The sequence below is a fragment of the Dromiciops gliroides genome, chromosome 2 (assembly GCF_019393635.1).
Source record: "Dromiciops gliroides isolate mDroGli1 chromosome 2, mDroGli1.pri, whole genome shotgun sequence".
Taxonomy (NCBI): Eukaryota; Metazoa; Chordata; class Mammalia; order Microbiotheria; family Microbiotheriidae; genus Dromiciops; species Dromiciops gliroides.
The window spans coordinates 657,689,458-657,714,570 of NC_057862.1; the positions used below are offsets into that span (position 1 = coordinate 657,689,458).

Consider the following 25,113-nt stretch of genomic DNA (forward strand, 5'->3'; position numbering starts at 1 on the left):
GCCTATTTAAACATCTTCCACATAAGAGTTTCAGTGGGGTTTGAAGCTATTTGTTAAAAATATAAAAATGAGGGGGCAGCTAGGTGGCACAGCAGATAAAGCACCAGCCCTGGATTCAGGAGGACCTGAGTTCAAATCCGACCTCAGACACTTGATACTTACTAGCTGTGTGACCCTGGGCAAGTCATTTAATCCTCATTGCCCCACCAAAAAAACAAAAAACAAAAAATAAAATAAAATAAAAATGTGACTCTTTGCATTTGGATTGCCAGAACAACTGATTAACATCAGATGAGAGGAAAATTTACTAAATGGATTTCAACAGAAACTTTTGTGTAGTTGGTATATGGTATTGAAAACTGAGCATACAATTTACCAAGTGCTTAAATAAGACAATATAGGTAAAGTATTTTGCAAATCTCAAAGTTTGATATAAATGTTAGAATAATAACAAGATACATTTGGAAGGACAAAAGATAAATAAAGGGAAACAATGAAAAGAGTGGGAATGAAGGGGACCTGGCAGTACCAAATATTGAACTATACCACAAAACTCTTTGGTACTGGCTAAAAAACCTGAAGAATTGTTCAGTGGATCAGGAGGTACAGGAGGGACCCAGAAGCAGCAGAGAAGCACAACATCCCATAAACTCAAGGATATGACTCCTGTGGTCAACTCACTATTTGACAAAAACTTCTGAGAAAATTGGAATGCAGACTGGGAGGAGTTAGGTTTAAGACCAAAATGTTGCAATATGACACAAAAAATCTCCAAATGAATTCATGAAATATATTTAAAGGTCATAATCATGAACAAATTATAGGAGCTTGAAAGAGGCCTTTCACAACTAGGGAGAGGGGGAGAATTCTTTAATAAACAAAGGATTGGGTATGATCATAAAAACAAAATGACCAATTTCAATTTCATAAAGTTGAAAAGATTTTGCACAAGAGGAAAGTTAGGAGGGGAAGCGGACGTAAATAATACCAACGCAAGACAAAAAGTAAAGAAAGTGTCACTAAAGCATCAAAAATACACAATAAAGAACAGCAGGTCAGAAGGGGACACAAGAAAGGCAGTATTAGTACCATCAAGTTACAGTTCACATATACTTTAAAAAATAATACAAAATAGAGATTTTGTATTCAAATGGTCATGTTTGTTAAGGTGCCAAGTTCAATAGAAAAATGCATTTCAAAAAAATATGCTGGGGGGCAGCTAGGTGGCGCAGTGGATAGAGCACCGGCCTTGGATTCAGGCAGACCTGAGTTCAAATCCGGTCTCAGACACTTAACAATTACTAGCTGTGTGACCTTAGGCAAGTCACTTAACCCCAATTGCCTCACCAAAAAAAAAAAAAAAAATGCTGGGACAAAAGAAAATGTCAAAATAAATTGGGGGCAGCTAGGTAGTACAGTGGATAAAGCACTGGCCAAAGCACTGGCCAGGGAGTCAGGAGGACCTGAGTTCAAATGCAGCCTCAGACACTTGACACTAGCTGTGTGATCCTGGGCAAGTCACTTAACCCTCATTTCCCTGAAAGTAGATAGATAGATAGATAAGTGAATGAATAAATTAATAAATAAAATGACTTTAAAATTGTTATCACAAAGTATTCAACCAAGTTTTTTGAAAACTATGCATTTCCAATCATACCACTCTCATGAAAATATATTAGTAATAATGTTATTTTATTGAAAATAGAAATGTTTTTTACTATTAAATGAAACCAGTTAATTTAAAAATATTTCATCTTTTCATTATTTGATCTATTATCCATTTAAATGTCTACTTTGTTCTATACTGTATAGTATATATATATATGTGTAGCATATAGTATATATAAGTATAGTAGTACTTATTTAAATATAAATAAATTTTATATGGAATATATACTCAAGAATTTACCAATGTATTAATTATAGATGGCATTAATTTTATTAATATTTATACATTATAGATTTATTAATCATATAAGGAATGTATACTCCAGAAGCCTTTCTCAATATCTCTCAATATCTCTCTCCCCCCCCCCCCACTTTGCAGGGCAATGAGGGTTAAGTGACTTACCCAGGATCACACAGCTAGTAAGTGTCAAGTGTCTGAGATAGGATTTGAACTCAGGTCCTCCTAAATCCAGGGCCAGTGCTTTATTCACTGAACCACCTAGCTGCCCCCGCCCCCAATCTCTTTTAATTCTAGTGCATTCCCTCTGTTGATTATTTCCAGTTTATCCTGTATGTATATTGTTTGTACATTTTTTAGCATGTTTTTTGTTCTATTGCACTATGAGTTCCTTGAGGCCAGGGATTGTCTTTTGTCTTTCTTTGTATCCCTCGTGCTTAGCACAACACCAGTGGGTGCTTAATAAATGCTTATTGATTGACTGACTAAAGCTTTGAGAACTGAAATGAGTCAGACAAATAGTCAGCTCCCTAAGGTTCCCCATGATCTCATTTCCTGGCGTCTTCGCTATTTCCCCTCCTGAATAACTACCTCAGTAGCAGGTTTCCCAATTGTCTCTGCCTCTTGGACTTTTCCCCCTAGAGCTCTGCAGTTATCAGCTCAGACGGTTTTCATTTGTTCATTTGTTCCCTTATCCCTGCCCCTCCTGACTGGACCCTGTCCCCTGTGCTCCAGCTGGTTGGGACACAGCTTTTAGACACCGTTTAGTTCCCTCATTTCAGGACTTTATGCCTCTTGTTTATCAGGCTTTGGCACCTAGCTCTTGCCCTTTCTGACACATGTCTCTGCCTAGAATTCTTTAAGCCTAATTATGAGCTTGGAAGATGCCAGGATGTTGCTCCCCACAGGCGGCAGGTAAAGATGAGCTTTCCCCAGCACGCTCCTGCTCATCACCACGGAGGGTTCCTATCTTCATGTTAAACTGTTCAGAGTTGTTCCTACAAAGACCTGCTTTTAAAACTAGGCCCCTCGGGGCAGCTAGATGGCGCAGTGGATGGAGCACTAGCCTTGGATTCAGGAGGACCTGAGTTCAAATCCGGCCTCAGACAGTTAACACCTACTAGCTGTGTGACCCTGGGCAAGTCACTTAATCCCAATTGCCTTACCAAAACCAAAACCAAAACCAAAAAAAACCTAAGCCCCTCACCCTTCCCTAGTTCTTCATTTGCTAACCTGTTCTTTACGAATAGAAAATAGCAAGCTACCAGTGATTCCCTTCTTCTCCCTCTCATACTCCTTGAAGGCTTAACAGAGTCCTTTCTATATCTCTCCCAGATGCTTAAGCCTATAAACTATCATCCAATGGTGGTAGTTTCCCATAATGTTTCATCACCCCTTTTCTTTCCTGTCTGGAATGTTCTTGCCATAATTTACTTGCTCCAAGCCCTCTATAAATCTTTTTTCCCTCCAGGTAACATTTCTATTTGCCTGGCATTTTACTGACATAACTAATAGTCAGGAAAATATCCTTGGCAGTCCAAGCATTGAAAGAATTGTCAGAATAGGAGATGCACAGAATTGATCTTATTTAAGTAGACTGCTTGGTGGTACAGTGCATAAAGGGAAGGACTTGAAGTCAGGAAGACCTGAATTTGAATCCTGCTTCAGACATTTACCAGCTGTGTGACACTTCTGTGCCTCAGTTTCCTCATCTGTAAAATGGTTCCTGCTTCATAAAATTTTCACTTTCCTGACTTGTTTAGAATGGTGTGAGAGGAACACCTCTCCTAGATATCTGCTTGCATAACCCTCCTCTTTTGAAGGCGATTGCAATGAAGGATAGATAAGACATTGATTTCAGTTTTTACCACTCCACATTTTGTCCTGGTTCTAGCATTTTGCTATTCCCTTTCATTGACCGTCTGGCACTACTGCCCAGGGAAGTATGGGCAGTGGTTACAACCTTGCATAGCATAGTAAGGCAAATGAAAACAACAGCTCAGATTCTTCTACACAATAGTATACATGTAGTAGCATACTCAATATACATGCCACCTTTTAAAAAATCTTTTTTATTGAACAGAGAAATCGGGCAAGAGGATTTTTAAAAAATGCTTAAATAAAAATTGTTTTTTTTAATCATTAAATAAAAATTGGTGAGGGGCAGCTAGGGTTAGAGTACCAGTCCTGGAGTCAGGAGAACCTGAGTTGAAAACCAGCTTCAGACACTTACTATCTGTGTGACCCTGGGAAAGTCACTTAACCCTGATTGGTGGGTGAGGGGACAGAGGGATAGTGAAAGTGAATAAGATGGTCTTTTAATTTTTTTTCTATGTTCCTCTAAACCTATATATATTGAGTGACAGAATCTCTGGTAAGAGAAGTATTAGGACCCTTCTCTATAAAAGTGCTTCTCCTCTATATCCAAGCAAAAGACCATTTTCTTCCCCAGTACCACTTAAGATAAGTGACAAAATACTAAGTCTTGATATGAGTGAGAATAATCCATCAGAGGTGGTAACTAGGTGTGGATAAGTCCCAAACACCTCTGCTGAATCAAATTTTGAAAAATTCTGTGATTAATGTAGAAGTCTTTAAAAACTATTAGATGAACTACAGTAACACTAGAGAGAAAATGTACTTTGGATTAAAGAAACTTGGTTGTACCCTGTGGACCATTTATAAAATAGCAAGCCAGATCAGAACCCAAATATTTGAGCATCTGGAAGCTGAAAGGGAAGAGCCAGTCTCAGAGAATCCCTTGAGAAGGAATCACTTGGGAAAAAGGAGAAAAACTCAGCCTTGGTGTCAGGTTTGGTCTTCCACCTCCACCCCAATCTTGGCTGGAGGAGGATCCTGTGAATATATCAGATGGTAGGCCAGACAGCAGCAGCTGGTTCTAGTGTCTGCATAAGGAGCCCAGGACAAGCTAGATACACCAAGAAAAGGCAGCTTCAAGATACCACAAGTAGCCTAGTAGAAAGATGATGAGGGGAACTTCTTGTGAAGAGAAGAAGAGAATTCCTTTTTAAACATAAATATTCTTCTGGCAAGGCTGTATTGCTGTGAGTCATGGAGTCACAGTCTCTGAAGAACTGAAATCATAGGTTACCTAAAAGACAATGGAAAGGTGTGTGGTGGGCACTGGTAGGCTGCAACATATTACTGATGAAGAAGGGGATAGAGAAGCTACATGAATGATATCACCAGAGAAGTGCAAGACTGGAAAATAAAGTAGGCTAATCATGAAGCATGAATGAAGCAAACAGCTGTAGAGGTATTGAATGGGTGGTAAAGAGGAGAGGAAAATAACAATGTCAGAATTTTTAAATCCCGCAAGCAATTTACTACAGCAGTTCTCTATAGAGTTATTGTGAAGTACTTCTCTTTACTTTGATTCTGTTTTCAACTCTTTGCAATTTATTTTCTGACCTCATCACTCAAATGAAATTACTTTCTCCAAAGTTACCAGTGATTTTTTAACTGACCAATCCAAAATGTTTTTAAAAATTCTTTTGCTTTTTGACCTTTCTGAAGAATTTAACACTGTTAACTACCATCTCACTTGATGTCCTTATCAGTTTCCATGGATTCAATCATTACCTCTATAGAGATAACTCCAAGATTGTTTTATCAAACCTTAATCTCTCTCTTGAATAGTTTGAAGGAGCTAAATGATGATAAATCTTATATTCTAAGGGGGGACAGAGAGATCATTCACATTCAAGAATCCCATTATCTTAAAGGATCAAAGAAGGAATGACAAATGCAGGATTTGAATATGGTTGTATTTGTTTTGTTAGTATTAATAAAGAAAAAATGGAAGAAAAAGGAATACATTAGAGAAGGAATGAGGAAGTAGAGGAACTTCTATTTCTCATAATTGGACACAAGAAAAGTATACAAACATAAAAGTCATAGTGGGTAGAGTGTGTATTTCATGAACCTTCCAGCTATTCAAACTGAATAAAGGAGTACTGAAATATATTTCAGTTTGGTGTAGAAATATATTAACTCTAACAGGGAAATTTGATGGGGGGAGGAGGGAAAAAGAGAGAGGGAAGAAAGGAGTTTAAGAGGAAGGGTAGAATTGACAAGGAAATGCCAACGAGTAAATTCCAACAACAAATGGCTAGTCAGAAAGGGAGGAATATTAAAAGGAAAGAAAGAGCAAGAAGCAGTGATCCATGTTGAAAGTGAGTGAAGAGAGAAAAAGCAGAGGAACAGGAACACATTGCCATAATTATAGACTTCTGCTGATCTCACTTCCTTTCTTTTTCCTTCTTTTTTCCTTTTAAAGAGGGTAGAGAGAGGGCAAAGAGGGAAAAGATTATAATAAAATATGATGAAAGGAAAAATTAATTCATGTAAATAGAATGAACTCACCCATAAAATGGAGAAAAGCAGCAAAAAATAAAAGTAGATTTCAATATTTTGTTTACAAAAAACAGAATTGAAACATAAATATTTACACAGAATTAAGCTAGGAGAATCAAATGTATCAACTGATGTCAAAAAATTTTAGAAACTTGAAAATCATCTTTCATTTAAAACAAAAGTATAAACTATAAAGTAAAAGTGTAAAGTATTTAAGCATATAAATAATGCCTGGTAGAACCACATATTTCATTTCTTTCATTATATGAAAAGTCTTCAGAACACAAAGGAACATGGATAACAACTACATAGAAAAAGTCATGACTATTTGTCATAAATAAAAGGAAATGCTCCTACATTTATTTCTTTTGGGTTATTTATTTGCCCACATTAGTATGTTCTCTTTGGAGTGCCAGCAAAATCCATCAAAAGTTCATAAAACTTTGAGAATAATGTATTCACAGAGTAAAATAAAAATTTATCTTTGCATACAGTTTCCACTATTTTACTAATTTATTTTTTACTTTTATGGTTTTTCAGATTTTCAGAATTTATAGTTTGGTGTTAGAATAATATAGCATCAGTAATAAAGCATTACTGAAAAAATATCTAAGAGACTCTGAAGAACACATTTTAGAACTAATAAGAAGTATCCCATACAACTCATCCATGGCTGAACTTTTAGTTTGTGAATTAAATGGTGTAATTGCTACAATTGTAACATGAGGGACAGAGAATGAGTATTCCTCATCTGATTCCAGCAGCAATGAGTCCACCAATGAATTTCCTTTTAGACCTGATAGCTAATAAGAAATAAGGTTCTCATTAGACCCAAGTTCACAACAAAAGAAGAGCCAGTCCAATTGACCTTCTTACTGATGCTAATACATAGTCCTCCATTTCCCACTTCCATGCCTTTTTCTCTTCCTTGGAATGTATTCCTTCACCTTCCCTTCTTGGAATTCCTAATATCCTTTTAATATTGAGCTCAAGCACAATCTTCTACACAAATTCCTTCCTGATTCCTCCAATCATCTTGTATCTCTTTCGAACTTACTTATATGTGTTAAGTGTCTCCACTAATGGAATGCAAATTCTTTGAGAGTAAGAGTGCCTAGTATCTGGCACATAAGAGACACTTTAAAGAGTGCTTGCTGATTAACTGATTGACTGAAAACAATCTCTGATGGAACATTTATATTTGAATACACATTCATCATTAAAAGATAGAAAGCACAAACAGAAAAAAAAAATTCCAAAAAGACAGAGATAAATTTTTTTAAAAAAACCTGATGATTTGGCTACTGAATTTTTAAAGAATACTAATAAAACAGAAAACTGTTATTTTTATTTTTTTTAAAAAGAGAAGAAAACCAAATTACCAAAATCCCCCAAAATGTACAATAGTTATAAAGAAAATTGTTAGAAATTATTTCACTCTATTATAGATCAACAAAACTGGTAAGTAAAATAAAAGGGATATTTATAAAAACATAAAAAATCCAGACTAATAAAGTAGAAAGCTGCACTAAAATGATGCATTCTCAGACATGCTCATCATGTTAATTTTTTCCCTGATTATATGTATTTATTATAAGAGAAGATTTCTATTCAGGCAAGTTGGTTTAGTGGGTAGTGATAAATATGCAATAAAAGCATGAATAAAACATTTTATATGCAGAGAAGACAATAAAAAGTACAGAAAGGGACACAAATAGGGCAATTTTGTTACTACTTTGTTAAATGTTTTATATGTATGCATGTTTATATATCATATATGTATATATATATATCTTTCCTTTTAAAAGCATATAACTGAAGTTTCTGATTTCTTATATAATATTTCTTGGTCCTTATATATTGAAATATATGTGTCTATTAAAGCTTAGGGTCAAGAGAAAGGCAGGTTTGGGAAGTGAACACTTGTTAAGAAGATTGTGTCTGAAAATGAGATTTGCATTTCTGGAACATAGCTTAAACCAAAGGAATGATAGGCTCCTGGACAGGGATGGATTTCTCTCAATAGAGGCTGATAAGAATCTATTTTTCTATTCAATGAGAGACCACTCTCATTGAAACTGCACAAAATCAAAAGAGACAAACTGAAAAGGAAGGAAAGCAGGGAGGGGAAAAAACTACCAATGTATGTCTGCCAACCTAGATAACAGAGTACTTGTGAGCTTTTCATCCTTCCTGGACTCATGTCCCCTATGTCTCAGGTCATACAACCCTGTCTCTACGTGCTCTGATTCCTTTGAAGTCTAGAGTACATATAAGACTATATCTGTGCATCAAAAAGTAGCAACAGACACCTAAAAGTTCACAGGAAATAAATCCAAAAAAAGAAGCCATTATAAAATCCATGGCCTTGGTTGTCTCTACAAAAATGCACAAAATAAGGCCCTAATTCAAGGAGGCAGATTTGACTTCAAAGGCATAACTGAGAATTAATGATATGAGATCCATGGCTCCAGATGAGTATACTTTAAAGAACAAAGTGAAACAATAAAAGTAAAGGAGGATTGGGGTAATCATGTGAGGAATTCCAGGTACCAGAGCCTCAAAACATAGTGGAGAGCACCTGAGTGAAGATCGATGGAGGCAAGCAGAAGTCAAAATGATATCGTCATTAGGGTATACTACAGACAACCTGTTTGGAAGAGGATATTATATAATCAATCTCTAGCCTACCATGAAGAATGGGGTAGTAATGATGAGGAACTTCAGTTACACAAACATCTGTTAGACCTCCATCACTTCCAAAGGTGGAATCACTAACAATGTCTTAACTTGTCCTAGTGGTTATTTCATACTTGAAAAGGTGAAGTAAACAAAAAGGGAAATTCAATTCTGTACCTGATTCTCACCAGCAGGAAGGAGCTAGTCTCTGGGGTGGCAATTGTGGGAAATTTATAAAGAAGGTATAGTTTGGGGCAGCTAGGTGGCACAGTGGATAAAGCACCAGTCCTGGATTAAGGAGGACCTGAGTTCAAATCCAGCCTCAGACACTTGACACTTACTAACTGTGTGACCCTGGGCAAGTCACTTAACCCTCATTGCCCCACAAAAAAAGAAGGTATAATTTATCTTAGAATTCAGGATAAAGGAGAAGAATTCCACTAAACTGGAAGCCAAGAACTTATGTCAGTGTGGGAGACCACTCTCATGGAAACTGCACAATTTACAAAATGACACTTTGCTACTAAAAGATCTGACCCTAAATGTATTGCACAGATATCATTTATTTGGCACAGGCATAATATGCTGTGTACCCTAGATTTCAGGAGAGCAGATTTCAAAGGAATCAGAGCAAGGACAGGTAGAATCATACATTCAAAATAAGTGTGAGGGGAGCCAACCAAGGAAGGATGGGAAGCGCACAGGTTGGAATTCCAATGGCCTAAAGAAAAACAAGGGGGCAGCTAGGTGGCGCAGTGGATAGAGCACCGGCCCAAATTAAAACAACTCTGAGGTACCACCTCACACCTTTCAGATTGACTAATGTGACAAAAAAGGAAAATGATAAATGTTGATGAGGATATGGGAAAAATTGGGACACTGATACACTATTGGTGGAGCTGTGAACTGATTCAACCATTCTGGAGAGCAATTTGGAATTATGCCCAAGGGGCAACCAAACAATGCATACCCTTTGATCCAGCAATACCTCTAACAAAATCTGTATCCCAAAAAGATCATAAAAAGGGAAAAGGACCTACATATGCAAAAATATATATATATATATAGCAGCCCTTTTGTGGTGGCAAAGTATTGGAAACTGAGGCAATGCCCATCAATTGGGGAACAAGCTGTGGTATATGAATGTAATGGAATACTATTGTGCAATAAGAAATGATGAGCAGGCAGATTTCAGAAAAACCTGGAAAGACTTGTTTGAACTGATGCAAAGTGAAAGGAGTAGAACCATTGTATACTCTATCAGCAACATTGTATGGCAACCAACTATGAATGACTCAGCTCTCATCAGCAACACAGTGATCCAAGACAAATATGAAGGACTCACAAAGGAAAATGCTATCCATATCAGGTAAAGAACTGATATGACTGACTCTGAATGCAGATCAAAGCATATTTCTCTCATTTACTTCATCCTTTTTTGTGTGTTTTTTACACTTTGATCTGTTTCTTCTTTCACAACTTTGACTGATATGGAAATATGTTTTGCATGAAAGCATGTGTATAACCTACATCAAATTGTCTACCATTTTCAGAGGAGAAGGGCGGTTGAGGGAGGGAGAAAAATTTGGAACTCAAAACTTTGTAAAAATGAATACTAAAAAATTGTCAAAATGTAATTGGGGAAAAAATAAACTACTATAAAAAAGAGAAACACCTTGGGTGAGTAGAACAAGGATAACTGACTATTGAGTTCTCTCAATGATCAACTCTTGTTTTGCTCTTTTTTTCTTCCATATAAAATAATTGTTCAAATATTTTGACTGATTAGGGCTAATTCGGGGGGACTAAACTGACTGGAGGAATAATCTGGGGACTGTTGATTGTTTGACTATCTGACTGCTATTAACTTAATATGAGCCATTTAAAAGGTTCCACACTGCTCCCAAATTGATAAGCAAAAATTAAGAAGTCTCTTAACTAAATAATCAAAGCAGAGTTTATTTATAAAAATAAATGTAAGAGATAAGGGTTAATAAATGCAAATTATACAACCTGTCTGCTTTTAATACAATAAGGGCCCTTGCTGTCTCTTGCCTTAGGGTGTGTTCCATTTTCACTGCTCAACTCCTTTCTTCTCACTCCAAGCCCCTTTCATTTTGTCGATCCCCCTGGGTCTAACTTTCCTCTCCGTACTGCCACCGCTCAAGGACCTCTCCTTCAGTTCTCCTAGTGCTCCAGTGTCCTTTTGTTCTCTTAATCTTCTGGCCTCTCCCAAGCTCTGTACATTTGCTTTTCGCTCTAGTCCTTTAGCCTTCTCCTGCGTCCTTCTCTGTTCCCTTAATCTTGTCAGCCCTGTGCCTCCGTGCCCCCCCCCCCCGCCTTTGCTGTCTAACTCTCAAGTTTATATATCTTCCTTCTCTCCACTCAAATATCGGGGCTTCCTGCACACCCCCCCCCACACACACACACCAAGCTAATCCCCCAGCCACACCAGGGCTGTGGCTGGGAGGGAATGCTCCAGTGTCCCGTGCGTACCACACCCAGGGCTCCAGGGGCCCATGCCCCCTGCTGTGCGCCCAGGGACCTCTACACGAGCTACACCAGAGGCCGGCCTGGACGAGCCCAGGATCTCTGGGATAGATGCGCTCAGGGTGGAGGGAGCTGGGGCCTTTTCCCTCCAGCTGTCTGACCTGGTGTCTTGTACAGCCCACAGGGCTTTTTTTTGCTCAGCTGAAGTGGAGGGGGAGGGGCACCAGCCCTTCACACAGAAAAAACCTTGAAGGCTTAAGGCTTTCTAATCTCAGCCCAAAGGTAGGGTCCCCAAATCAAAATAAATTTCCACATAATCTTAGGACTAGTAAGGACTGAACATAAAGGCTAATAGGAAGTCGATATCCAAGACAAGTAAAGAGATAGTAAGAGTACCCTTGATGAGTTCAGGCCACTACATGGCTATAATGAACTACATCCTAGGATCCTGAAAGAACAAGGGCCTGTAATTACTGAGATGTAGTCAGCAGCACTTAGAAATCTTGGAGAGGGGCAGCTAGATGGCGAAGTGGATAGAGCAGCAGTCCTGGAGTCAGGAGGACCTGAGTTCAAATCCGGCCTCAGACACTTAACACTTACTAGCTGTGTGACCCTGGGCAAGTCACTTAACCCCAATTGCCTCACTAAAAAAAAAACAAAAAACAAACAAAGAAAAAAAAGAAATCTTGGAGAAAGGGAGAGGTTCTACCAGACTGAAGAAGACATGGGACATTAACCCAATATTTTCAAACAAAGGAAGAGGACGGATCCTGCAAACCATAGGCTAGTGAGCTTGACTTCATGTCCTCTAAATATTCAAGAAGATATTCTTAGAGGAATGGTCAGTGGACATCTAGAAATGGAACTGGTGATTACAAAGAGCCAGCATGACTTTGTCAGCAAGAAGTCATAACCTCCTACTTCTTGGAAGAGAGCTGTTGGACAACCAACATGGAATGCGATTTTCACACATGGCTGAGAGGCTGATTTATTTCATTGAACTGTACTTATTTGTCACAAGGAAAGATTCTTTTATAAGAAGAGTGATGGGAAGGAAGGAAGGATGATATTGTTTAATCATAAAAGTATATATTATTATTTTCCAGTTACAAGTAAAGATAGTTTTCAACATTTGTTTTATAAGATTTCTAGTTCCAAATTTTTCTCACTTCCTCCCTTTCCTCCCCCCTCCCCAAGATAGAAAGTAATCTGATATAGGTTATACATGTACAATCACATTAAACATATTTCTGCATGAGTCATGTTGTGAGAGAAGAATCAGAATAAAAGGGGAAAACCTCAAAAAAGAAAAAAAAAAGTAGAAACAGTATGGTTCAATCTGCATCCAGATTCCACAGTTCTTTTTTCTGGATGTGGAGAGCATTTTCCATCATGAGTTCTTTGGAATTGTCTTGGATCATTGTATTGCTGAGAAGAGTTAAGTCTAAAGGATGATATTTTTAAAAAAGAAAACAGCAACAATAAAATGATTAAAAAGAAAAAAAAAAGAGAGGTCTCATATGCCAGTGCATCCCCATGGATATCAGGCCATCCTTTCCCCCAATTTAGGAGAGGCATTCAACTTTGTTTCCTGCTTTCATGAGGTTACTAACCTGCTAGATCAGAGGAACACTATAGAGAGAGTCTGTGTGGGCTAAGCATTTAGCAAAGTTTCTCTTACTACTTTTTTGCAAAAGGTATCTATATGTTGGCAAAGTTAGACAGGCTGAGTAGTTGCATGTTTAGACCCAAAGAATAGTCATTATTCAATGTAATTTTGAAGAAGGCCTCCAGTGGAGCATCCCAGAGAGCTTTTCTTGACCCTGTGCTATTTAATATTTTCATTAACAACTTGCATAAATGTAGAGGTGGCATGTTTACCAAATATGCAAAAGACATAAAGTTAGGATAGAGGGATAACTAACACACACGTGGAATGCCACTGGGATTCCAAAGAACCTGATGAGGTAGGATTTAAAATAACTGTCAAGGGGGCAGTTAGGTGGTGCTGTGGATAAAGCACCAGCCCTGAATTCAGGAGTACCTGAGCTCAAATCCAGCCTCAGACACTTGACACTTACTAGCTGTGTGACCCTGGGCAAGTCACTTAACCCTCATTGCCCAGCAAAAAAAAAAAAAAAAAAAAAAAAAGAACAAAAAAACAAACAAACAAAAAACAACAACAAAAAATAAAATAACTGTCAAAACAGAATCCTTGGCAACTTTGGCAAAAGCTATAAAATGGTAGAAATCGAAAACTGAGCAGTTAGGAAGAAAAGGTAGCAAATATAGTCTACAGTGAAAATGGTTTGTAGTGTACAAGATAGGTGTAGGATGATAGCCTAAGAGATAGGAGAATCAAGGGAAGGTTTTTTTGAAATATATTAAGCAAATTTGTAGCCGACACAGCCAAAGGGGAAAGAATGAAGATGTAAGATGGAGACAGAATGAATGTGGAGAAAAGATCCTAGAAGATATGAGAGGAGAGAGGAACGTAGGGTGAGCCTTGAAAAGGTAGAGGACCTCCTCTTCCTTAGAGGGGGAAGAAAAGGAGAAGAGAGGTGAAATGTTCAATAGGCATTTACAGATGCTGAACTGAAGCTTAGGGGGAGAGGCAGGCTGGATCTGAAGATCTGGAACATTCTGCAGAGAAATGATCATTAAACTCCCAGGAGTTGATGAGGTTACCTAGAGAGAATATGTCGAGAGAAAAGCAAAGAGGGTTAAAGAGAGAATATTGGGGAACAGCCACAGAGAGGGAGAGTCATAAGAACTAGCAAAAGAAGGTATGTTCGGACAGAGGAGAAGTAGGAGAATGTAGTGTCACAAAAACCCGGAGTGGAGAGAGTTTTCAGGAAGAGACGGTGGTTAACAATGTCAAACACAAGAGACTGAGAAAGATGAAGACTTGAGAAAATGTCATCAGGTCTGGCAATTAAGAGAACAATGATGACTTGGGACAGAAAAGTTTCTGCCAAGGGATGCCAGAAGCCAGAGTGCAAAAGGTTGAGAATTGAATGTTAGAAGTGGAGACAGCAAGTAAAAATAGCTTTTTCATGGAGTTTAATTAAGAAGGAAAAGAGAGAAGACAATAACTTTAGGGGATGGTAGGGTCTAGTGAAGGAAAGATATAGTACTGTAGCTCGATAGATGAAAGTGACAGTTTTCTAGGATATTAAAATATTCAATCCCTGAATATTTCTTAATTTTTTTTGGCGGGGCTATGGGGGTTAAGTGACCTGCCCAGGGTCACACAGCTAGTAAGTGTCAAGTGTCTGAGTCCAGATTTGAACTCAGGTCCTCCTGACTCCAGGGCCGGTGCTTTATCCACTGCGCCACCTAGCTGCCCCTCAATCCCTGAATATTTCTTAAATGATCATGGTCCAAATAAGTTTTTTTCCCTGAAAATGTGTATAAAATCTGATGAAATTTTGAAGGAACAGGAAAAACAATGAAGACATGAAGGTTAATTTGGAAATAATAATGATAAATTAATATGTCTGCAATCTTGGCCCTAGAGAAGAAAACTAAAACACACTGGAGGAAGGATGAGGGAAGGAGGGAGGGCAGGACTATTGGTGTGGAATGTTGCATGCCCTATAAGATATGGTTGTGTTTAATTGTTTTGTTCCTTTGTTCTCAGGTTTTACAAAGGGGTGGGGTGAGGGGGGATGGGACAAGGGCATATCTTGAAATTAACATGATATAAAACCCAAAAAGCATCAATAAAACTTTAAAAAAAGAATGAATATGTATTATTCTTTTATTCATTCATTTATTTATCCATTTATTTATTTATTTGTTTGTTTGTTTGTTTGTTTTGCAGGGCAGTGAGAGTTAAAAAACTTGCCCAGAGTCACACAGCTAGTAAGTGTCAAGTGTCTGAGGCCAGATTTGAACTCAGGTCCTCTTGAATCCAGGACCGGTACTTTATCCACTGTGCCACCTTGTTGCCCCCAATATGTTTCATTCTTAAAATGAAGTTGTAGCACCTATCCTCGGAGCAGGCTTATATGCGATTCCATAACTTTTGGCTGAATGAAATGGAAGAGCAGCAAAGCAGAGTAGTTTTAGAGAAAGAGGACTCAACTCCAGATTTTGCTGCTTACTGAATGTGTGATCTCAGGCAAGTCACTTTCCTCTCTGGGCCTCCGTTTCTTCATATATAAAATGAAGTGAAGGAATGGACTAGATCTCTGAGACTTCTTCCAGATCTAAATCCTATGATGCCCTGACTATTAAGATCAGTGGCAACTGAAGACAGACATTGTATTATTCCACACTCCTGTTGTCAGAAAAGTAGGTCCATAGAAGTAAATTTAATGTAACCTACTAATGAGTATTCTAAAATGTCTACTTTAGATGGATTGGTTCTAAACTCATTATTCATAATGTTAAGGGCTAAAATTCTAGCTAAACTGTCTAAAATATCTAATGAGTGGTCGCCAATAAATTATAAGCTTTAGCAAGAGTTAGACTTTTAAGCGTTTATTAAGGAGAATAAGAATTTGGTAAAGAGAGAGAGAAAGGCCTAGATTCCTATCTATTAAAGGGAGAGCACATTTCTAGCTCCGCTCTCCACCAGAGTCCAAAGGAAAGAGAGTGAGAGCGAGCGCCAGTCTCCTCCTTCCTCCTCCCACTAGCCCTCGTCACTTCCTGACGCCCGGTCTTGCCCTCAAAGACCTTCGCTTCATGGGCGGAACTCTTGTACAGTAAGTCTCCAGCAGGTGGCGTCATTCCAATCGTTACAATAAATAAGAGATGTTGGCTAATTGTCCAAAGTGACCCAACTTTCCATCCCCTCATGTTAGATCACTGAAACGGACTTTTCTTACAAACCTAGCTTTTTCTTTATCTTCCTCTTCTTGGGTAGCATAGACTTTCCACTGGAAATGCGCGATGATATTACTGCGATTGTGAATGTTTATGTTTTTCTGATTGGACAGAGATATGTAGGTCTTCTCAATGGTCAAGGAATTCTTTTCCAGTCTGATATTCATGTCTGCACCAGCTCCATACAGGTTTACACAAACCTTTTCCCCTAGGAGGAAGCACAAGACAAGCATGAGTTGTTTTTATTTCTATCAAATCGATTAGCACATTTATAGACAAGTCCTGTAAAAGCAGGATATACACAGAATTGACATGAAATTATTGGGAACAGGGCTAACAACTAGGAGAATCAGGAAGGGCCTCTTGACATCTGAGCTGAGACTTGGTGGGAGTAAGGTTTTACATGAGACAGAGGTAAAGAGGAAGAACATTCCAAGCATGGGGGAAAGATCACACAAAACCCTAGGGAGACATCCAGCCAAGCTGGATGCCTATTTGAATCATGGCAGAATTTCCAGCTCCCACAAATCCATTCCTGCAAAGACATGTAATCAGCATCTGGCTGAAGGGGGATTGAAACATCCAGTGAGTAGTTACAAGTGACCCAGAACTGCAGAAACAATAAGAAAAAGTACCGCCAACAAAACCAGTGCAGGCAAACTAGCTGGAGATCTCTTAGCACAGCTAGAGTCGGGTCAAAGACTTATGCAGCCTGGAAAAGAAAAAGGTTCCCCCAAGAGCCTCAGGAGGGTCAGAAATCCCCAGAGTGGCTAGAAATCCACAGGGGGAAACCTTAGAAGCCTCAGGAGCATGAGCAACCATTGTGGTATGTAACATTCAGACCAGGAGATCCCACAAGCTCCAAGGTCCCTGGCCCCCCTCCTGAGACCCTCCAACTCCTCCAGCATGAAGCTCAAATACTGGATCAGCTCAGGAAACCACGTGACTGCAGCTGAGACCAAGCAAGACCAAACTCCCTCCCAAAAGCATGGCAGGATACCCATGAGTTTTTTTTAAAGCCTGGATCCTGTATTTCAAGAAATCATAATCAAAACCTACCCAGATCTATGAGAAGCACAGGAGGAATGAAAATGCATGGGGCAGGAAGGGGGAATCCACCAACAATCTTCTGAAAGAAACCCTGAAAGGAAAAGTCTCAGTAATGCCATTGATAAAATCCACAACTTCCATGCCAATGGAAAAAAGAAACCCAAGCATCTAGAAAGAAACAATTCAAGAGCCAAGGAAGCACAGCTAGGCTCACACAAGACCTGGAAGCTTCTACAGGTTTGCAGTCAAGAAAAATGTACTCTGCAAAATTGAGTGTAATCCTACAAGGAAAAAATGGATCTTCAACAGAATAAAGGACTTTCAAACATTTCTGGAAAAAAAATTCATAGCAACTTTGAAATGCAAACATAAGAGTCGAGAGAAACCTAGAAAGGTAAGGTTATATGAGCAAGTAGGAGAAGCTATATGATGATGTGCTAACATTCCAATAGGAAAAGAAGAAACAAGTGTCCTTTCAAAAACTTAATGTCTTCAAAGAGTACTGAGGGAGTTAAGGATGCAAGCAAACAAACATAGGATCTGGGGGCGACTTTGCTTTAGTTTCAGGGAGAATGGAAGGTAAAAGGAATTCACGAGTGGAGAAAGTAGGAACAAGGAGATAGAAGCTGGTGGATGAGAAGAGTATAAAAATATGTGAGAAGGGAACATCAGATGAAGCTCACCCTTTCCTGAAGTTAGACAAAGGAGGCAGGAGGTTGAATGCACGCACGCACACACACATGTACACACACATACACACACATAAACTCACAAATATTCACAAAAAGTCTGATGTAGAAATATATCAAACTCATCAGAAAACAGGTGGGGAACCAAGGGGATGGGGTTGGTAATAGGGAGGATAACAGCAGGAATGAGGAGTCACAAACAATACAAACTCTGATCTGAAAGGGAGGATTAAAAAGAAAATAGACACTAGGGATGGGGTCCCCATTATTTGGGACATTGTTAGACAAATTATACCATATGAATGTAATAAAAAATTATTGTGCTGTAGGATACAACAGGACAATTTATAATGTAAAATTAGAGAATTGTAAAAAATGATGAGACAGTTTCAAAGAAACCTGAATAATATGAACCAATGCAGAGTGAAGTTAGCAGAACCAGGAATTAACAGTAGCATAAAGAAAAAAAAAACCTCACTTAGATTTAGGAATTCTGATCAAAGCAATGACCAACCACTTCTCCAGAGAGCCTAAGATGAAGCATGTATTTGTGAAACACTCAGTGCTTGGTACACAGGATGTGCTTAATAAATGCTGATTCCCTTCCTTTCCTCCCACCTACCATCAGAGACACGATGGAATCAAAGCAGAGAAAAGTGTCATGTTTTTGGTCATGGCCACTGTGTGTGTTTGTTTTACTTATTTATTAAAAGGGATTTTTTTCTCTCCCTTTTCAATTAGGGGTGGGATGGAAAAGGTGGAGGAAGTTATAAATGATACTAATAAAGAGGACCAATGAAACATTTTTAATGCACAGAAGAGAACAGAAGGAAGTTAAGAAGGAAACACAAGCAAGAGGGACAATCTAGGAAGGAATGTGTGCAATGTATTATGTACCATTTTAAAATCAAGGGCTATAAATGAATGTTCATGGTTTTATATGCAACCTTTTTGCATTCAATGTTGTAGAAATGCTCATTTTTGGTGTTCAAGTTTGGAATAAATTTTTTTAAAGTCACAGACAGGGGGCAGCTAAGTGGCGCAGTGGATAAAACACCGGCCCTGAATTCAGGAGGACCTGAGTTCAAATCTGACCTCAGACACTTGACAATTTCCAGCTGTGTGACCTTGGGCAAGTCATTTAACCCCTGTTGCCCTGCAGAAAAAAAATTTAAAAAATAATAAAGTCACAGACAGGAGATGGTATGTCCTATGTTTGGGCAGTAAGTAAGCCAGTCTGGCTGAAACTCAAAGTGTGGGAGGGGAAGTAATATATAATCAGCCTGAGAAGAGAGACCAGAGCCATACTGTGAAGCTCTCTAAATGCCAGGCAGAGACATTATTATTTTATTACAGAGGCAGAAGGGAGCCCCTGAAGCCTCTTCAGAGTCGACCTTTAAGAATATCAGTTTGGGGGGCAGCTAGGTGGTGCAGTGGATAAAGCACTGGCCTTGGATTCAGGAGGACCTGAGTTCAAATCTGGCCTCAGACACTTGACACTTACTAGCTGTGTGACCCTGGGCAAGTCACTTAACCCTCATTGCCCCGCCCAAAAATAATAATAAATTAAAAACAAAAGAATATCAGTTTGGCAGGTTGTGAAGGATGGATGAATGGGAGATGGCAGGAATGAGATGCAAAAAAGACCAAATAAGAGACTATGGAAATAGTCCAGGCAAAGAGTGATGAGAACCTGAAAGATGGTGCCCATGGTATGGAGTAGAGAAAAGAGTACGCATGTGAGAGATGTGGAAGAGGTAAAATCAGCCAGACTTGGCTATTCATTAGGTGGGGGAGTGACTGAGAATGGAGATTCAAGCATGACTTCCAGGCTGTAAATCTAGGTGACTGGAAGAATGACTGTATCCTTTACAGAAATGAGAAAGCTGGTGTGGGAAGGGGAAATAGAGGGAAATATGTTTTTGGACTTTTATGTTGCTATAGGAAATGATGGGGAAGATGTCTAGTACAATGATGTTAAATTTAAATAAAAAACTGGGGCCACTAAATTGTATGTAAGGATTGTTGCGGGTTACATGCTGACTCAGAAAAAAAGAACAAATTAACATTATCTATGCTTCATTGAATTTTCATTATTTATGTCAAATAACTTCCCAATTACATTTTTTTGGTTTGTTTTTGTTTGTTTTTAGAGAAGCAATTGGGGTTAAGTGACTTGCCCAGGGTCACACAGCTAGTAAGTGTTAAGTGTCTGAGGCTGGATTTGAACTCAGGTACTCCTGACTCCAGGGCCAGTGTTCTATCTACTGTGCCACCTAGTTGCTCCCCCCCCCAATTACATTTAATTTGGTTCTGGCCAAACTGGGGAGTGTTGCATGGTGTTGGCACATGTGTGACCGTTTGGTCTGGCAAGTAGCTGGAGATACAGGGAGGACCTCAGGAAAGAGATCCAGGTTTGATGGGTAAAAATGGGAGTCATCTACATAGAGGTAATAATTGAATCCATGGAAGGTTATTGATTCTTGCACTGATGTTTATTTGGGGCATTGGCTTAAAATTCTCTTTCTTTGCTTTATCATAGGATCATAGATTAGAGCTAGAAGCAATCTTAGTTTAGTTCAACTTCATTTAACAAATGAAGAATGAATCTTAGTGAGTGTACTAAGGATCGCGTAGCTTTGTAAGTATCTGAAGTGGAATTTGACCCCAAGTCCAGTGCTCAGTCTCATAGTCCTAGTTTTATTTGCCACATGAAAGGATTTGGTAATTTTTCTTCTTAGTTTTTGGAAACAATTTGTGCAGTATGGGGGGATTAAACATTTGATAGAATTCACCTAGAAATCCCACTCGGCCAGGTTTATTTGTATTTAATAGTTCCTTTACAACTTGCTTGATTTTTTTTCTCAGTGATTGGGTTATTTAATATCTGAATTTCATGATTTGGTCATTTGGGTATCTAATTTTATATTTTTGTAGGCAATTCTCCATTTCATTTTAAATTCTCAGTCGTTTATAAATGATCATTGTTGTTTATAAATGATAATAAAAATCATATGGTAGCAAAACTGAGAAAAAATCATATTTATACAGGTTAACTTATCCCAAGTTTATAGATAGCCACTTGATTAAAGTGACTAAAATATGTTAGACAAGATGTAATTATTCTCTTAGGAGAAAATTTGAGGGCCTAGAAAATCTTTTGTACAGCATTTACTGATTCAATTGTGATCTCTCAGCTGTGTGATAGATGAAGACAGAAGAAAATCAACTGTAATGGACATGTTGGATCTTTAAAAGCCTAAATCTGTGATTGATGAGAATTGGAATAGGGGCATGAGTTAATTGCTTCCCTCCAATAAGTTAGAAAACACATCTGTTATCTATCTATCTATCTATCTATCTATCTATCTATCTATCTATCTATCTATCTATCTATCTATCTATCTATCTATCTACCTCACTGGTAGGGGAAAACTACTCTCTAGAACAGAGCAAAGCTAACAGAGAAAGTTTTAGAGATTAAAGGAAGTAACTCCCCCCCCCACCCCCCGCCTGCCAAAGGCAGACCAGGTACAGTACTTCTCAGAGTGTGTGTGTATCAAGCAAAAATTGGGTACAAGGATAATTGATCCCCTAGAGCTGGCAGTGGATCTCACAGACACACTGAGAACTTCCAGAAATGGATGGCTAAGAACAATGGAGTATTTCTAGTGTTCAACAAACTGAGGCAAAAGTTAATGTGGGGACCCATGATATCTTAACATGTAAGAAAGAGGAAATATTCTGTACTCCAAGAATAATAACAGCAGAGTAGGGTCTTTTATCTGACTGCATGGATTCCAAGGATTCCTTCTGTTCCAGATTTGTAGCAATATCTCATGGCAACTGAGACCTTAGTGAATATTCTTTGCCATTCTCTGCCTTAATTACCCTTAAGTAAATTATCTTCAACTGGGCCTAATGCAGACAAAAAATTCTTTTAGCATCCCGATATGAAATAACCCTGGAAATCTTTATCTTGGGGACTGGGAGTTCTTTGGGCCCTAGAGTGTAGTTCTTTGAAAGGTTCTGTAGCTATCCATTGATCTGCCAGCATGGGAGTACAGGGAGGGCTGTAAATCGTCAGACCTCTCTTCCCTTTCCAATGAGCAACTGAAGAATCTGATTATCTACCTTTTAAAGGGCTCAAACAACTATTGATGTGTCTAATAAATGATGCTATGTCTACAGTGACCCCAAAATCACCCCTAACTTCATAAAGACACAATACTAACAGAATATTGTGTTTAAAAAGGCTTCTCTAAATTACAGATATAGAAACATGAAAGTTCTCTTAATTATTTCTAAGCTCTCTACCACTCCTAATTCAACATTCAGCACTTGCCCTCTTCATTAATTTCTTTGACTCTAGATTCTGTACTCCATGCCCTTACCACCCACTGAGATTTTTCTTTCCCTTCATTCAAAGCTATCATTGGATTCTACCATCTTCAGAAGATAGATCCTGACAAAACAGATTGGATAGCCACAAAAATCACTGACAAATAGCCATAGAAAGTCAGTGAAATAAGAAAAGAGAACCAAAAATGTATATAAAAAGGAGCATCATGAAAACTGCTTAAAATTAAATGAATGAAAAGAGGCAATTAGTAGGTCAGAATGAACTTTGGCTTAACATTAGTGCTTTAGTCTGCTTTAAATTCTTTAGGTTTCTTTGCAATAATATAACAGTGATTGGGAAAATTAAATGAGTAGGATTATTCAGGTGAGAATAATAATAATATTAATAATAATAGGATTTATTGTATGCCAGGCACTGTTCTAAGTGCATTATAAATATCACATTTGATCCTCACAACAACCCTGGGAGGTAAGTGTATTATTATTCCCATTTTACAGTTGAAGAAACTGAGGCTGGGAGAAGTTAAGTGACTTGCCCAGGATCACACAGCTATTAAGTGTCTAAGGCTGGATTTGAACTCAAGTCTTCCTGAATCCAAATGTAGCTCACTGTACCACCAACCACCTAAGAGAATGGTAGAAGAGAACAACAAGAACTGAGGGAAGGATGGGGCTGATGATGGGAGGGAGAATGAGGGTGGAGAATGTGGGTAAAGAATGCTGCATTTGGAACCAAGGCTGGGGATTCCAATTCTAGGTCTGTAATTTGCTCTCCACTCTGCATCTGCTACCCTGCCTGGTTTTAACTTCTTGGAAAAAGATGCCTCAGTTCTCCCCTTCCTGTCTTGACTCCTTTTGTGCGTCTCACCGTCCCCCCTCCATTAGAATATAAGCTCCTTGGGGGAAGGACTTTCTTTTTATTAATGGCATCCCCATGGTTTAGCACACTGCCTGTGTTTACAATTGGATTGATTGTGTGACTGGCAAATCACTGATTCTCAGTTTCTGTACTTGTCAAATGGAGGACAGGGAAAGGAGACGGGGCTGGAGAGAAGTCTGTTTCCTGTCTGTTCTAAATTTTATGATCCTATAATAAAAAGACTATCATTTTGAAGATGTGTTCATCCCTTACCAGTTTTACTGATAGTCAACATGATATAAAAATATACTATAGTGAGACATTTTTCTCTGATCCCGACAAACTCTCAGGCCTCTGCAAAACAGAAATTATATGTCAAAGATAAAGTGATTTCAACTGTTTCCATGGACACCAAGAATCCAAAAGGAGGTTGAAAAAAATGCCCAAACCCAGGAATTCCAGCTCATGTTACAGATAAAGAAACTGAGGCAAACAGGGTTAGGTGAATTGTCCAGTTACACAGCTAGTAAGGGTCTGAGGCCAGATTTTAACTTAGATGTTCCTAACTCCAGGCCCAGCACTCTATACTAGTGCCACCTAGTTGCCTTGAATATGAATAAATACTTCAAAATGGTGGAAAATGGTCCAACACTTGATGAGACAGAAGACCCTGTGGAATTACAGGAGAATGTAGAGCCAACATGCAGTTCCTGAATGATTTTAAAGAGAAATTAGAATGATTAAAGCATGATTTATGGTCAGCACAGCAAAAAATAATGAACAGAATGGAAAAAAAACTGGAATCTTCAATGGCAAGCCTTACCAAAGAAACAAAAGAGAATAAAGACTGGGAATGCAAGTATACAGAAGTGGAAGACACTCTAGAAAAAGAGAAGAAAAAAACAAGAAAATTAAAGGGAAATGTACTCCTTATGTAAACAAAACATACTGAACTTGAAGATGGGATTCACAGAGACAACCTAAGGATCAAAGGTCTCCCAAAAGAACACAACAGGGGCAGCTAGGTGGCACAGTGGATAGAGCACCGACCCTGGAGTCAGGAGTACCTGAGTTCAAATCCGGCTCCACTTAACACTTATTGGCTGTGTGACCCTGGGCAAGTCACTTAACCCCATTTGCCTCACACACACACACAAAAAGAACACAACAGGGAGGAAAACAATAACTCTTAATCCTATAATAAAGGAAATTTAAGAAAAAAGAGAACTGACCAGAACTCCTGAAGTTCCAATTGAAATCATTCACAGATTTTTCCAAAGAAAAAACCAAACAATCCCCCGCCCCCGCCAAAAAAAGGAAAAAAAAACACCACAAGGCTACAAACTCCAAAACACATAGTGGTTAAATTTAATAATTCATTTCAGAAACAAATTCTCCAATCTGGAGAAAGACCTTCAAACCCAAAGGAGAGGACGTTTGAATTATGGTACTCCATTTAAAGAAGAAAAGGAAAAATCATAACTTGAAAAGCACCTCTATTTTAGAGATAGATGGAAGAAAATATAATGCTAACTCAGAACTTTAAATGTAAATGTTTAAATAATTCAATACAATGAAAAAGTGACAGATTGGATTAAAAAAAACAACTCTGATATGTCATTTACAAGAGACATTTTAAAAAGAGACATTTTAAAAACAAGACATACACAAAATAATACTGACAGGATGGAAAATTATTTACCATGTATCAAGTGAATCTAAAAAAGCAGGAGTTGTAATTATGCTATTAAACAAAGCAAAAACAAACACACACAAAAGATAAACAAGGAAACTATATTATGCTGAAAGGAATCATAGACAAGAGGCTAGTATCAATAATAAACTTAATGTTCCTAATGCCTTAGTAT

General features: G+C 38.3%; 1 protein-coding gene across 1 annotated transcript in view; it reads right to left on the minus strand.

Annotated features, from left to right (window-relative positions):
- HYDIN (HYDIN axonemal central pair apparatus protein) overlaps nucleotides 1–25,113 on the minus strand; it is a 589,624-nt gene that overhangs the window by 316,299 nt on the left and 248,212 nt on the right. Inside the window, 1 exon segment of the mRNA XM_043981230.1 lies at nucleotides 16,292–16,493. Within this exon segment, the coding sequence (XP_043837165.1) occupies nucleotides 16,292–16,493 (202 nt within the window).